The sequence below is a fragment of the Nothoprocta perdicaria genome, unplaced genomic scaffold, assembly GCF_003342845.1.
Source record: "Nothoprocta perdicaria isolate Ctin4 unplaced genomic scaffold, notPer1 scaffold_44, whole genome shotgun sequence".
NCBI classification, from domain to species: Eukaryota; Metazoa; Chordata; class Aves; order Tinamiformes; family Tinamidae; genus Nothoprocta; species Nothoprocta perdicaria.
The window spans coordinates 1,704,311-1,720,897 of record NW_020455688.1 but is presented as its reverse complement, the minus strand read 5'-3'; the positions used below and the strand labels follow the sequence as shown (position 1 = coordinate 1,720,897).

Here is a 16,587-nt window from a genome sequence, read left to right as displayed (position 1 = left end):
TTATGAAAATATCCCTCCGTCTTYGTGCATTACTGCATCTGCATTCACCTTCTGGTAAGCGACGCTGTGTTGCTGGATGATGTAACTTTTGGAATATTCCATCTAAAATTTTGTTTCTGTTGGAATCTGTAGGAAAGATGTAGAAATAAATGTCACTTTGGATAAGGAATAACCAGAGTATGTGTCTCACGTGAGCCATGCGTGAGAATTTGCTATTTCAAGRTAGAAGAGTTTAGGGAAGGTCTTTGTCTAATTGTCTAATATTTCTGTATAACATTCAACTTTTTTTTTTTTCCTTATAGGGCAGCTATGTCTGGATCCTGCTTTTCTCTTTGTTACAAGAAACTGCCCTTCACCAGCCGGCAAGGCCAAGGACAGCGCCTTGTGARCAAGCAGTGCCTTCCCTTCTCCTGCAGTGCTCCTCCTTAAGTCAATTCCCATTAATAAATTATCGGGCTGGTTTCCACCTTGGGCTGGCAGCTTTTGTTATCTGCTGAGCAGCTTCTGGGGCTGCGTTTCCCACTGGGCTKGGGCTGGTGCTGCTGGAGCAGGAGCCTTACCGTGTGCTCCCGGCTGCGCAGGCTTCTGCTGGTGCTGATAACGTAGTGGTTGGTGCTCTCCTTCTCCTGCACGGAACACAAGAAGGTTGTTGTTAGAAAATTGAATGTTTGCTTTAATAATTTGATGATTTTTCTTTCCTTTTTTTCCTTTTTCCTTACGCCAAAGGAGTCAACCTGGAAGGAGGGAAGATGCTCTCACCTGTCAACCCTTCGTGCCTCCCWTGGCACATCTCTGATTCAGGACGGGAAGGCTGGGCCAGTTTAACCATGCAGGATTACACACCAACTCAAAGTATCCCGCCCAGGCCAGATCCTCCAGACCCACCTTCTTGCCTGTGGTCCCAAGGAGGTGGCTTCAAGCAAAACCCACTGCAGGGCCCATCTCTGGGTCATTCACACCCTTTTCAGTGAACTAARGTAGTGGTTTGTGAGACACCTGGGCCAAGGGCTGTGGTTCCTCTCCAAATCTCCAAATCTGTAGGAGACCAGCTGGATTCTGACCACTAATTTGTTGAATTTAGACACTGCAGAGGGGTATGGCCAGATATGCAGATCGCTGCTGGTACCGTGAAGCTGAACAAAAGGTCTAATGTAATACAGCATAGGATGAAAATAGTGGCATTACCTTGGTGGGCTTTAATTTTGGGGAGCTGGCTATGTCCTTCTTGAGCAAAATGTGCAAAACTGCGTCATGAATGGTGAGAAAAAACATGGTTGGCTTAATCTCCTCATCAAAAAATGCACTTCTCTCCAGTTTGTCCAGGAAGCCCTCTGCAAGGGAACAAAACCGAAATACAAAGTGACTTGCCTTGAAACTGCAGAAATGAGAGACATCTTAGTGGGAAATTCTGGTTAAAACAGATGGTTTCCTGCTTATTAGTGTGGAGAGGGGGGATATAAACTTCCATTAGTGCTGCTCCAGGCGGGAGAGACTTTGAGCCCTGTCTCTGTCCAATGTCTGACCTAGRCCACCCAATAGCAGCTTCCTGTGGCCCACAGTGGGGATGTATAGAGGAGGCAGCTAAAGCTGAAGGCAAAATTCACCTTTGCTGTCCTCAGGGCTGCTTCGTTACGGGAGCAGGGAGACAGTTTGGACTATGGCCGGACTGGGAAATTGTGCTGATCCTTCTCAGCCTTGCCCCGGGGTGGATGGGGAAGGCAGCGAGACGAGGCAGGACCGAATAGAGACAACGAAACACAAGAACTCACCAGGGGCCCCCACGATGTAAATGTCTATGTCGATCCGGACAAACTCTTTCAAAATCTGTTGAATATAAACAGGYAGCATTCAACTGCTGGTATTTTAGCTATTAACAGCCATTACTCTAGTTATCTACAGCATATACTCAGGCAAATTTACAATATCAAACACATTTTGAACAACAATGAAGAGCTTTAAAACCAAACTCTGCCCCACCTAAAGTCAGAGGGGTCCCTTCATATGGTGACTGATCCTTTTGAAACAGGGCAGTATTAAATACATTTAGCACATGGTGAAAAAGATTCTCTTTCATAAYTTGTATGGCTTTCTTGTACTGCTTATATGTGATGAAACTGAGACTCCAGAAGGTTCTGGAGAGAACTTCCTAACTRGAACTTCAGGGAGAACTACAGTTCACACAACCTGGTTGTGGATTGAAATATTTAACTGTAGCCACCACTGCCTGAAAATGTTACCCTTATTTCTTTGCTTAAGATTGCCCTGGAAAGCAACAGCAGGAGCAGCAACGGAACTGCAGCGTGCTAGCCCCCCACCCTGTRTTAGAGCCATGTTTCCTACGTTCATTTCTGTAAAGTGCCACAAAATGTTACCCATTGAAAAAAGGCTGCCAGAGCCAGCAATAATTCTCTAATTCCAAGCAACATTTTAGTTTAGATCCTATGATATTCTATATATGTATGAATTTATGTATATGCGTGTGTGTATATATATCTTTTTATATATATAATATACTATCCTATATTTGGACAGTATTATATCTTTATATCCTAAATATTTTCCATGGAAAATGTATATTAGAATTAACAATATCTGCAAGGCTGTTCCTGCTTTTGCAATCCGTATAGAAATACCTTTAAGAAACTCACTACCTTCGTATATTTTTCTCTGTATATGTTCACTGTTTGCCTGCATCGTGAACTGCAGTTACCTTTTGGAGGACCCTCATGGCAGAAACATCAAGGAAGGACACAGCTGAGAAATCCAGGACGACGCTGTGGATGTCCACTCTGGGCACGGAGATGGTGGGAGGGAGGTCAGTGCTCCAGTCTATCTGAACGGGCAAGTCTGCCAGGTCAGTGGGCTGGTCCAGTTCCTCTATCCTGTTGTTGTCTAATTCCTCATCAGATTCATATGCACGGTTGACCACRCAAATCAAGCCTTTCTGTGACAGAGGAGGAAAGTGTCACAGTTAATGCTGAGGTTTAAGACTGCTCAGGAGGGAGAGTGAGGCTTATAGCAGGGTAAGAGTTACGGTGGTGTGAAGTTTGTATACCCATGAGTTGGGGCAGGAGCTACCTGCACTTTACAATAGAGAAAATTCTGCCTCTTCCAGGTCTGGAGGAGTTTGGAAATGTTGTCATTTCTCTCATTAATCATTTAATCATCATCACAATCAATTAATCATTGACTTTTATTATCTACAGGGATATATTGCTCCCAAAGTCAATGGTCAGATGGCTTTTGATTCAGTGGCTTTGGCATCAGTCAACAAGAAACATGAAAGATCTGGACTGAAAAATCAACTTTATCTTATCGTTAACTCAGCAAGTACATTGCCTCTGTGTGATCTGATCTGATGAAGCGAAAGTCCACTGTGGACACACGAGATATGGACCCATGAGATAGGGACCCATGAGATATGGACACACGAGATATGGACACATGGTATGGGTGTGGGTCTCTAACTATGAGAGCTATGTAAAATCTTAATTTTAAACTTGCATTTAAGACATGAAGTGGCAATTGGGGGAACAGCACATTGAATCTGGACATGGCAGGAGGAAACTGTGAAGCACTTCTCAGTCACTACAAGCTAGAGAACTGATGTTTAATTCTCCTGGGTCTTGCCTGCTTTACACCCAGCCTCTCTGCATTTAGTGGAGTTGATTTACGTACAGGTGTCACTTGCAGCTCTCCTTTCTTCAGCATCTTTCTGATTTTCCTCAGAGCTTTATTGCGTTTCCTCAGGACTCTCATTGGGTTGAAGCCGACCTGCAGAAACAGCACTTGAAGTAATTCTTCAGGTTTAGATAAAAACCCCAGTACCATATAAAAAAAAAGGCCATGATGTTCAGACTAGAAAACACCAGTGAACTACTGCATATAGGACACAAGCAAAAATAAGTGAACAAATATCCTTAGGTGGAGCTTTTGTAAAAWATATATATATATGCATATTTATATTTCTTTACTACCTGTCARTCTGTGGTGTTCATGTTTCAGAGATGCCTTTCTGAGCTGTTTTACTTCAAGACAGTGCAGCTGCCTGCCAGTGCTCCCCTGACTTTCTCTGTCTTTACAGAGCCCAGTCAAGGCTGCTGTCTCCTCGCCCTGCCAAGAGGACACGGCGCCACCACGACCCTGTGCACAYAAGGCTGCTGGTGAAAGTGGGACCGGCGCCAGGCTGGTGACCGGCCTGCATCTTTGGTCCATATCTTTGGTGCCTCCCAGTTATGGTGGGGCCATTCGTATCAATGTTAGAATGACGGTACAAACAGCAGGGCTGCAGTGATGATGCTCTACCAAGTCCTGCAGCGGGTTGTGCAGCTTTGGCTACCATCTAATTACACTAGTTATTGGGAAATTGTATTCCCCTTTAAAAAAAACACATAATTTATCTATTTAAAATGACTGGCAGACACTTACAGCAGTGATGAGCTTCTCTTTGAAGAATTCAACATTAGCAAAGAAGATAGGGGCTGAGCATCTGAAAATCTTCACTCCCTCTGGCTCATAGATCTGTATAATGAAGCAACAGCATCACTAATGTCACCTACTACAGAAACACAAATGCAGCAGGTAATAAAAGAAAAGYGAAATTTCTCACGTCAGTGTAGTCCTTCCTGTTCTTGTAGATGTCACTTCTCCCAACATTCGCCAGAACGGTGCAGGTTGGACTGAAGACAAACACAAATGAGGTTATTGATACCTCCTGCTGCAGCCTGGACGACTGGACAGAGGGGAACCCTGTASTCTGCCTCGTGGTTGCTCTGTGGCTTGAGGATTGGACAAAATGACCTCTGCATGGGAGGCAGGCATAATGACTGGGAGGTGAAACCTTTGTAAAGCTGAAACACACCTCTGTGAAGRATTTAAGGGATTAACATCCCTGGCTGCGTCTTGGGAAAGACTTCATTCAAATGTGAGAAAAGCGGCAGCAAGCAGCACTGTTTGGCTTTGATGCTGTTTGATTTTGACTTGATGTCTGATGGYGAGTTAGACCGTGAGCCTTTTCTCCAGGCTAGTTAGCAGCTATTCACGTGATTCCTCGCCAGAATAAACAGGACAGTAGCTAGTGCAGCCCCACGTGGTGCCACCTCGCTGTGACCTCCCTGTCTGCAGCCCTGCCTAACCCGGCCTTGCATGTGGAGTCACACCACAGGAGCCAGTGTTAATACCCTCCTCTTCTCACAAACCGCCCATTTTTGTGGTGCTTAGCGTGCATGCTGCAGGGAATATTTCTTTATTCGCAGACCCATTTCTTTTAGGGATCACAGTGTGGATTTGGCTGCAGTTTGCAGCATCAGGAGAGTGAGGATGGGAATGGTACTTCTGGGACACAGTGACCTGGCGAGGGAGCCTCACAACGGATCAAACCCCTTCCCAATTTGGCTTGTCAAGGGGCTTGGTGCTTGCAAGGGCCCTSCTGCTGGTCCAAAGCTGGACCTACATCAGGGCTTTAGGTGCAAACTCTATTTTTACTCTACTGCTGCTTGGCAGACCAAGGCACGTGAAGCACCTTGCTGCACGAGGGCACCCTGCACAGGCCGAGGGGCCTGTGGCCAGAGGCTCCTCGTTGCTCCATTCACATGGAGCAGTACTCACATCTGGGAGCGGATGACCACGGTGAGCAGCTGGAAGGCCACGGCAGCTGCCAGCCCGATGTCCAGGCCGAGGAGGAGAGCGGCCAGGAAGGTCACCACCCACACGGCCTGCAGCGACACGGGAGAGGCCCCAGGTTACCCACTGGTCACCGACCCGCCTCACGAGCCCAGAGTGGCAGCAGGGACATCTCAACCGACGTCCCAGCTCCGATCCCGCTGTCCCCACGCCTCAAGCTTCCTATTTTGTTTTTCTTTTTGTCTTAGTGGAAGCTGCATGGGGGTATGCAAGGGAATACGCAGCCCATGCGTTGGCTAGTTAGACCTGCTATGCAACATCTCTGCATTGACTTTAAATGAGTTATATTTTTGAGGGAATTGATGAAAATTAATATAAAAAAGGAGAATTGACTGAAAAAAGGTGGGCAAAATGCAAAACACATGCAAGGAGTGCAAAGACAGAAAAGGCATGATACTGTTGTAATTTCCTTTTGGTGAAGTAGGGCAGATATAAAAATAAAGGGATAGATAAAAATAAAGAGAATTTACAAAATGAATGATTTTTCTTCAGTATTTCATTCCTGATCATGCATGGGACTCCACTTACTTACACAGTCATACTTGTCTTTTTTCCATAAGATGCCTATTTCCTTGAATTGCATGAGCATTCCCTTCAAGTTGCCAAGAGCCAGAGATGCAAGGACTGACTGTTAACAAAGACCAAAATGCTGCATTGTAAAACAAGCAAAGCAAATGCTGAATGTTAAGACTTAAAAGATCACACAAATAGCACCAAAAGGCAGCTGAAGGTTGGGCAGCTCCTCCTGGTGCATGGCTGCAGCAATTTGGGATGCACCGATGCTTTCCATTACACAGGAATCTCCCAAGCCACAGCAGAGCATGGGACCTGGCTCACGGCTGTAAATCTCACTTATCTTTGCTACCTAAAAGCTGGTGCTGTGATGTTTGGTGTTGGAGGACTTGTGATCCTCTGTCTGGATTGAGCTGGGTTACAGCTGGCCCTGGCTGCCTTCACATTCCTCCCTGTCACCCATTTGGAGAGAAAGACCCTGATTTAAACTTTAGTGCAATGACTTTCTAGGGAGAAGCAGGCAAGTGCTTCACGWCCCTCGGCTCTTACAAACACCCCAGTAAAATCTGATAATATTCTACAGTAATTGCTGTTAAAGAGATCTCTGTGATTTAGCTAAGAAGGCACCTGCCTGCAAATGAAACCTTTTTGCTGCACAAGAGGACTTGGAAACCTGGTGGAGAGATGTTCCTGTCACACTCTATGAGCTATGGGTCACCTCATCCTGTTCAGTGAGGAACCACTGATCGCATCTGTCTCTGGATATAGGTGAATGCTCAGCTATGGACCTCTCTGACACAGTATGTGAAAAAATATGGATTTTGCAAAATACTGTTCTGCTGCCACTGGGGTCTGTGAGAGCTCCCATTGACTCCTCCTGCAGCAGCCCTGCCTTTGGTGAGCAGGAAGAAAGGGTAGAAGAAACCAGCGAATACCTTCTGTAATGGCTCCAGGAGAAACCCAATGGCCAAGATCACAATCAGGACGATGATAGCTGAGATAATACCAGCAATCTGCACGAGAAAGCAATTCTCTTGTGAATCTGCACCCTGAGGCACTAGGGTAAGCCAGAGAGCTTTCACACATTAAATGCCATCATCATCTTTTATCTTCTGTACCTGGGTTTTGCCTCCTGTGCTCTCCTGCACACCTGATCTTGACAGTGCTGTACTGGAGGCAAATCCCTTGAAGGATCCTCCAACTATATTACCCAGCCCAAAAGCAATTAGTTCCTGGAATAAAAAAAAAATGAGACCATTCTTAAAAGATAGCTCATGGCATTTATTCACATGGCAAAGCATGTCTAAAATGAATGATTCCCCATTGACTAATACACAACGCTGAGTTATTTGCTTACCTGGTTGCCATCTAGTGGGTAATCATGCTTGATGGAATACACTTTGGCCACAGAGAAGCCTACTGCAAACCCGACGATTGCAATGGAAATGCTGTCACCTATACATCTTTGGAAGACACTTAGATCAGGTGCAACAGGAGCTTGAAACCTGAAAGACAAAACCTTAAACCTTCACTGTGTGCTTTGGAAAGAGAGGACACATAATTATGAATCTGAACTGTGGAGAAGCTTTGGCTGTGGCAGGAATTCTTTGTTCACCTGCATTCATCAGGCCGGTCTGTGTCTCAGCAAGGTCTCAGTTACGTGGCCAGGACCAGCCACAGCTTGTGCAGTCTAAGGTGCCTGCACAGATCTGCTTCTCACTGTACATTGACTGGGGGGGCTGGCAGAGTCCCTGCACAGGACGTATGCTCAGGGAAGGATTTCACTGGATGGGAACAGAAAAACACCCCTGCACAACTCATTGCAGTACTTTAGATACCTAAACAAATATTTACTAAGTCGTGTTGGTCTCTAAGGCTGGACTTACTGCTCCTTTGATCAGCATTTTTTGTGAATCCTAGAAAGAATTCTTTACTGGGTTTTTCTTTCTTTTTTTTTTYYTTTTTTTTTTCTTTTTTTYCCCCCTTTTTTTTCCCACTAAACTGAAAACTGAGCAGAACAGAGGCTCTCAGGCAGAAATAGCAGCTCCTCTGCCAACTTCCTTCACTGCTGCCCRTCTGGCCTTCACTGCTGAGGCAATTGAGGTGATACCTCAATAAACTGCTGCCGTCTGCTGTCCCAGTGAAAATCTCCCTCCCTCTTTATCTTGATATTAATTTATCTTTATATTAATTTTTTATACTCAAATGCTGACATCCTTGGATATACTCTATAATAATTTAAGATCATAAATGAGAGAACGCAGAGAGCCTTGTTCCTCCCACTGCTGGGGGGAATTACTGTCTGGTGCTTTACAGGACGTTGGTTCTGCTTTTTTGCTCTAATATAAGATACGGAAGGAAAGCAAGCAGGAAAACCTCCAAAACCACATATGTGCAGTGCAAAGCCTCACGGAAAAGCATCTGCAGAAGGCAAGTGGCTCRGAGGCTGCTCCCCAGTCTCTGCACCAAAGTGATTTCATCTCCAAAGATTGCTTTTCACTTAAGTGTTTTCATTTTAATAATGCTTTCCTGCAAAAAGCCTGTCCAGCTGCCCCCATAATCCTCCCTTTCCAGCGGGCATCCCAGGGAAAGGCTGCTGGAAGGGCTGGGTGATGGTCATGGCAGGGGACCAGGCAGGGACCGTGCCTGGTGGTGGCTGCAAACACCCCAGGGAAGGGATGTAGTGGGACACAACCCTCAGCACATGCAGGCCTGGATCAACCTGCTGCTCAGCCGCTATCATGGAAAATGAAGCATCCTGTTATTCCATGTGTCAGGGGTAGGAAAGATAAAAAGTGTTTTTTATTACATCAGCAGTGTGCTCTGGCAAGTGACTTCTAGCTGTTGAAAATGGGTTCCTATGCTACTGGAAGCAGATGCAAATGATTTTGTTTGGAAGACAGAACCAAAATGACTCAGTTCTGAAGAACAGGAAGGAGTATGTTGCTCCCCGGTAAATTGTATGGCAAAACACTTACTTACCCTTTCTCCAGTTTTCCAATGACAGCTACATTAAATTTCTCTTCAAATTTAGCGAAATAGGATATCAACGCTGCTAAGACTGTCTGAAAGACAATATAAACCACCTTGGTCAGGAGTGTGCAAATAAGGGAACGAAAACCTTTCACCAAAGCTTCCTTCCCCTCTGGCCTCACCAGCAGCAGCAGTGAATCCCCTCTGCACACCCACTTGCTGCTTGGCTGTAACTCCTGAACCACCTTATGGACCCATCAACAGGGTCCCATTCCTGAATCACAGGGAGAACATGTCCAAATCACCCAGACGACCTGTGGTTTAACAGCCTGGGAGAAGAAATATTTAAAAGGGAGCTGCCCGCTTTGTGGCTGTGACAGCGATTGCAAAAGCAAGCACAAAATGGCCGTTACCACAAGGAGCTCGATGGGGATGGGCGCCGGCAGCTTTGCCTTGAATCGATCGTTCAATTCTTTCACCACGAACACGATAAGCAACACAATGAGCGACGTGACCAGGTCGGCAATGTTTGTCTTCGTGATCTGGCTAAAAACGCTTTCCAGAGTCTGCAAAATCAGGAAAAAACAGAGGGTGCTTTTGAAAAAGCAGTGCCTCGATGCTGCAGCATCGCTCTTCCCAGCTAGGCCATGTCTAACTTGCTTGAAGGCTTGGTGCGGCTGGGATCTATGGCTTGTGAGCCCTGGTGAAGGCCCACGTGTATTTATCCAAACAGTGGAAACCCTTCCCAGTGACTCCTGACTCCCACTCCAGGTCTCCCCTGCAGAGGATGGTGGTGAGTTCATTCCCATGGCAAGAGGAGCGAATGGGATTTACTCTGCTTACCGTGCCAGGATAGGACCCAGGAGAGATGGGATGCACTGAACAAAAGTCCCTCCCTCCATCCCATCTTTCCTGCCTTTCTCATCCCACATGCCTCAACGAGTCATATCCAGGTTACCTAGCAGTCATAAAACAGCAGTCTAGAAAAAAATGAATAATCAAGTGTTTGAGGCAAAGCTGAATGTGTACTTAATATACGCTAACATATAGTATAATATATTATATAATTAGCCTAGCTGGGTACTTCAGAGTGCACTTAAATATCACAATCATATATTAATAGCATTTCTTTTGGCATTTTTGGTCTTATGTTACCTCCTGCTTGGCTCTTTTATGCTAAGATCTGCCATTGCTGCCTTATTATTGATACGCTGTCAGGTATACACCATAGGATTTAATGACATTAGCAGATACTATACACTTAATACTTACATAAATGATGCCAAGTGGTTTATTAAATCCAGGGACAGTTAGTTGAAACATGAATTTCAGCTGAGATACCAAAACATGGATAGCTGCAGCAGTTGTGAAACCACTGATTAATGACTGTGATAAATAAATAACTAGGAAGCCAAGTTGTAGAACTCCCAGAAGCAGCTGAAACACAAAATTATCAAACATTAGTGCAATTCATTTGTATTTTTAAGCATTCTCTGCAACAAAAAGAACCTGTAACTCTTGTAAAATTTAGTGTAAACAAGATTTTCACCTATTCCCGTATATCTAGGGATTCAGGAAAATACTGAGCATCACCAGTCTTGCAATAAAGTCAAGATTTAGCAAAGCAGGCATAAGAATTATTTCTATAGGAATTAAAAGGTCTTTGTTTTATTTTGGAACTAAAACAAATGTCCTTACTCTAAGAGTTCTCAATGCTCATGGTTTTTAATGCAGTACAAGTGCTTCATGATGCAAAAACAAATAATAGGAATCATTACACGGGGAAGAATATATTTTTGTGTGAAAACAAATCCAAATACTTCATTACKGTGAAACAGAGTAATCCCTCTCATCCCTCTCAATCTATCCGCATCATTCACACTGCTCTCCCAACTACTTCTTTCTTATACAGCGAATACTGCTTGGCTGTGGGAAGTGTGTGTCTCTGTGGGCCTTAGGTCTAGGCCTGGGCAAAACCAGTGGTGTTCATTCCCATGGCATGGAGAAGGCACTATAAGATGATTGATGTGTCCTACTCAGTGGTCCAAGGTCACTTATGTGGGAACAGGAGGAGTTTTATTTCTGTGCCTATACCAGTGCAAAGGAAACAGCTACTGGTGTACGCAGGAACTCACGTGCAGTGGACACCAACCTGCCAGATCCCAGCCAGGAAGGTTACAGACGCAGCTACTATCACCCTCTCTTTGTCTATTTGGGAAGCATTTGCCAAAGTGCCATTTACTGTGTAGTCATCTGGGACCAGTCTCACAACGGCGCCTCCCACCATCAGGCTCAGGACAGGGAAGGGACCTAATTAGCACCAGGACATTCGTTAGCGTTTGAAGGACAGACCACAATTCTGCATCAGGAACAAGGGTGCCCAGTGTGCCTGAACTTACCTATTGAGATATGTCTGGATGTGCCAAAGATAAAATAGACTAAGATGGGGAAGAAGGCTGCGTAGAGCCCGTAGCCAGGGGGCACGTTCACCAGCAGAGCAAACGCGAGACCTGCAGTGACAAAGATGTTAGGAGAGGGAGGTATATGCTATAGGGTGAAGCCAGCAGGGCCTTTCAACACGATCTAACAGGTTGTGTTGGAGCAGGTTTGCTGGAGATACCTTGCAGGACAGACACGAGCCCCGTGCTGATGCCGGAGACGATGTCGCTCAGGATCCACTCCTTGAAGCGGTACGCCGGCAGCCAGGAGGCAACTGGAAACAAACCCAAGGCAATTTTCTTGATCCTTTTTGGGGAACAGCTGTAAAGATACAACAGACCACAGCTCTGTTAGTGGATGTCTCATTTTGTCCTTAGCCCTTTGGGGAGCACTCTCAGTCTTCGCATGTGAAAGGAAGGGAGATGCAGCCACATTCAGACTACCAAAGGTGGAAGTCTTGCCTGCAGAAGGCCCTGGGCAACCCTCTCTAGTGGAGCTGTGTCCCAATAGAGCGGTGCTTTGGGTGTTCCGGAAAAGATAAGTTATTTAAGGCACAATTGTAAGGGAAATAGCATCCAAAATCTTTGGAAAAACATGACATTGCATTTGGATAATGAATTTCCATTTGATTTCTTGGAATCTGACATGGAAGTTGTCAGAAGGAATTTTATGCTATCTAATGGTTGTCATTCAGGCTGCTTCTTATATTCATTTTATGAAAGGAAAAAGAAAGCTCCTTACCGAAAATACAGTTTTAGGTGATCCCAAAACGTTTTATGGGATCTGTGTAATTTCTCATACTCTTCATCAAATGACTTCTCCGAGTACACAGGTCTGGCTACAATGTAGTGGTTACCTACAGGCTCCACCATTGCCTCTGAAATGCCAGATAAGGATGGTGATTCTTGTGGGYTCCTTTTTGCTGGTAGTCCCTTAGAAACCTGTTATAAAGAGCATGGTTAGCTCCTTATATACTGTGGGGTGGGTAGCCATAACACAGATGAGCAAACTCCAAGCTGAGCGTTACSATCTTTGAAGCTCTAAAGGTTGGGGGACACTCAGTTCCCTCTGCCCAGCAATCCCCCACTGTTGTCCTCCTGCTGCAGGGCTGTGTTTCACTAGAGCTATTTCTTTCTCAAGGTGGAGAGGAGGAGTTCTGAGTTAATTTATCTCTAAAGTCAGCTGTCTACAGCTGGGACTGCCTCCCTCAAGGGCCATCAGCTCCCCAAAGAACAAACAAGGAGATCCCAACCAGCCTCCCCTTTGTGGCACAGCAGAGGAGCACTGAGCACAGCCAGGAGGGCTGAGAGCTCCTTGAAAGCCACCACAAAATTAAGGAGAAAAAGCAGGGCTCAGATATCCTCTGCAGGGCTTGGAGGACCTGCAGTGCCAGGGTCAAATCTTTTGGCTTGGATCTGTGCGATGAGGAAGTTAGGAAGTGAAGAAGCGTGGTGTTGCTGTTTGCTGAATTGTTTGTAATTTTTATTTCCTCAGGTTGTCTGGAATTCTGCTCTGTTGCAACTGCAAACATTTCTTGCAACGTCTAATCTAAACRTTATTCTCTGCCAGGTTCCCATCCGCCTTGGCACAACTGCACTGAATAGAAATGTGAATCACTCACTCCAGAAATGACCCTTGAAACTTCATTACAAATAAGAAGATAGAATATTTTGTTTCATGGACATYGGTAGGATAAAGTTATTTATTTATCACAATCACTATTTTTCAACAGCTAAGCGATTCTGTAATGGGGCTGCCCGTTTTGCTTAATTACGCTCTCCCATTTCTACCATTTGAAATTCAGCTGAACAGATGCATGATCTAAAAAAAACATTTCCCTTTACTTTTGCCTTTAGATTTTTAACACAATGTTATTCCTAGCCTGGAGGACCATTTGTCGTGTGCATTTCCAGCTTGGACCTGTGCGTGCACAGTTGTTGGAGCTATCACGGGATATCACACATTTTCAAGTGGCACAGAGCAGTCTGCTTTGATATGAACAGATGGAAAAGTGCTTATCTATGGGAATTTCCATATGAAAATAAGGATCCTATCCTGAAACGCACGGAAGAGCTGCCTTGCTACATTTCATGGCCCATTACTGACGCAGTCCAAGTTATTTCACTTCCTATTTTCTACTAGCTTATTGTGGGAAAATTTGTAGATATTTAAAAGTCCAACTAATGTTGGGTGAACCTCTTAGATATACACTTTTTGTGGACTTACTGTTTTTTCACAAAGCATTTACTATGTTGGCAACAGGCTAAACAATTTTTACAACCTGCTTTAAAATAAAAGAGTTAGACTTATAATAATTTCCAAAATCTGTGAAGTAATAATACCCCAGACCAATACTCAAAATCCAAGCTCATTCAAGACCCTGATCTAAAGTTGGTTAAAATCAGGAAGATAGATCATGGTTATAGATCATACTTACCCTAACATTGTAGCTCTGTACTTGTCTCTCCCTGTGCTTGGATCAGTACTCCAAAACTGAGGATGATTTTATGAATCTTAATGAAACTTAAATTTTWAAAAATTACAATTTTTATTCTGTTTTCGAAACTTCACTGTATATCCGTATATAGATTGGCAAGACAGTTTTATCTGTCAGAGATTTTATAATTGTTCTGTTTTTTAGCATGTGTATCTATCTTTTAGACTTCATATCACAAAAAATAATATTGTTCTAAACCCTGTTGAATAGTTTTGTCTGTCACATTGTAGGGCTAGACTTGCTATACTCACTCTTTAATACGCTCACGAGCCATAAAAATAAAACRATTACCCAAATTTCTCTTCTGCTTCAGATTTTTACTAGTGCTGTAAGAGTTGCWAATAGTTTGTCACTCTGGCCTCCTTGTCCAGCTTTTATTCCCTTTCCAGACYGTATTTAATGTCCTGATTTCAGGGAATGTACAATATGACAATTTACACCTCTCAAAATAGCTTTTGGTTTCTTAGGGGATGAATAATGTGAGCAAATACTTCAAAGACTATGTAGCATTAACCAAGTTAAGCTTAATCACGTGCCTGATGCACGGTGGAAGGTGCCTCCCAAGAGTTCCTTGTCTGGATGTGGCCACTCATCCTCCACTCATCCCCCCTTCCCAGCTGTGTTGCTCCTCTCCCTGTCCTGCTTTCCCATTGCTCGCTTGGTTTTTCCTCTCAAACATATTTAGGAAGAGAGAATCCTCTTTGCATGGAGATTGTTTGCAAACAGGATTTTTTTAAGCTGGCTGCACTGTTATTTACTTCAGATGTTTTAAAGAAAAGTTGAGTATTGTGGCAACAACTGATGCAGCAGAGGCTGATGTCCTCTGCAAAGCCCCAAGAGATGAATCCTAATTCTGATAACTTATATTGTCTTTTCAAATGCTCCTGTCACCTGCAGACTTATTGTTGGGGACTTCTATACCATGTCCARGCACCCACAGGGAAGGAGAGCACAGGAGGAGATTGCACAGCATTGCTATCAAATGGCAACAACTTTCACTATTGACTGAGACTAGATTTGAACTGAAAGGCCTGAGATAAGATTCAAGTTCAGTTTTATTCTTGATACAGCTTATAGTTTTTGATCCTCTTCTTATGGCTAGCAATTAACATCACTACCAGCTCTCACAAGTGAAAGGCTCTTCACTCCRCTGCTCATCCGTCACATTTGTGAACCTTTCCTATTGCATATTTTGACATGTATCATTTTATCGATTAGATTAACATAGAGATATTTTTTATTAATTTGTCCTAAATACTGACTAGGAAGTCTGGCAACAACCACCAAATAATTATGTATAAGCAATCTGTGCCCCCCTTTGCAGTCTGTAAATATACACTCACAAACTCTATTTATCTTCAATATAAACATCTGAAAAATAATTTTTAAAAAACCTGCAAAGGAACCTTAATATTCTGCAAGAAATACAATGCATGACTAGAAGCATTTTACTTATGAGCATTAATTTACCTATGCCGTATCCAGAGTGGCAAGTACGAATTGTATCTGATGTGTCTTCTGCAAAGCTCTTCAGAAGAAGCCAGATGAATATTTTATGGAAAGATATCCTTGAAATTTCCAGTGGCAGTGCAGGTATCTCAGCTGTTCTTCATTTCAGAACCTCCCTAAATACTGTCAGGACTTTAATAACTAACTTCAGTTAGCTTTTACAAGAAAAGGAAGATTTCACTGTGGCCTTGACCATTGAGCCTATCCTTAGGAGGGATGATAAGAGTCATTTCTTAAAGATCTCGGGAAGATTGCTTAACTCCTTTTGGTGAACTGTTTTAATTGGTTTGCAGAGATTAATACAGGAAAACAGAGATGAATAAGAAGGACTGCCTGTTGCAATCCTGCCCCATGTATCTGCCAGSTTTCTGTGAAACGTGGTAGGAAGTGGTGACAACAGCCTTGTAAACGGTACCCTGCATTCCTGAAACGGCTTCGACCCGATGATATGGGAGATGGAGATGCAGGCAACGTTGTCTCTGGACAAGATGCGCCTCTCTGAAGCTTTACTACCACACATCTTCAAAGGAGCATAAATTCTCTTTTCAGAAGCAGTTGCTACGTGTTCAAACCACATCTGAAGCTGGTCTTGGAGGGGATCTCCAAAAGGTGACACAACATGAGGTGGCTGGTGGCTGAGGCACCCTGTGAAGGTGTGCACAGCCAGGGTGCTAGGCAAGACCATGCTGTTGGACCATGCCCACTGGAGCCTGTTCATTCCCTTTGCCTACAGAAGAAGGAACTGTTCTCCTTTGGCCAAAGCAAACCTTTGTAAGTGCTTCTTTGAGCCACCTTAAGTCACCTAAGGTGACATTTTGATGACTTGAAGTGGAATTTCAGTGGAAGGTGCCTGTGCTCAGGACAGCAGTAAGTCATGGTTCTTGTGTGCCAACAACACCAGAGTTTCTAAGCTTCCTGAAGAAAAACATCCTTAGGACCCTCTCCCGAGGTTGTGCTGCTTCGTACACCTAGAA

The 16,587-nt window shown here is 44.1% G+C and overlaps 1 protein-coding gene across 1 annotated transcript; it reads right to left on the bottom strand.

Annotated features, from left to right (window-relative positions):
* SLC26A3 (solute carrier family 26 member 3) lies at positions 1 to 15,603 on the bottom strand. Its single transcript, XM_026046364.1, has 21 exons — positions 15,575 to 15,603; positions 12,349 to 12,484; positions 11,789 to 11,928; positions 11,568 to 11,678; positions 11,321 to 11,478; positions 10,441 to 10,605; positions 9,582 to 9,734; positions 9,178 to 9,260; positions 7,553 to 7,700; positions 7,314 to 7,427; positions 7,131 to 7,208; positions 6,215 to 6,310; positions 5,608 to 5,714; positions 4,610 to 4,679; positions 4,429 to 4,521; positions 3,679 to 3,774; positions 2,711 to 2,944; positions 1,770 to 1,824; positions 1,186 to 1,331; positions 561 to 626; positions 1 to 102 (listed from the first exon to the last, which is right to left on the bottom strand). The coding sequence occupies exons 2-21, from the start codon at positions 12,477 to 12,479 to the stop codon at positions 1 to 3; spliced, it is 2,346 nt and encodes a 781-aa protein (XP_025902149.1). The 5' UTR covers positions 12,480 to 12,484; positions 15,575 to 15,603.
* Between the last annotated feature and the right edge of the window lie 984 nt (positions 15,604 to 16,587).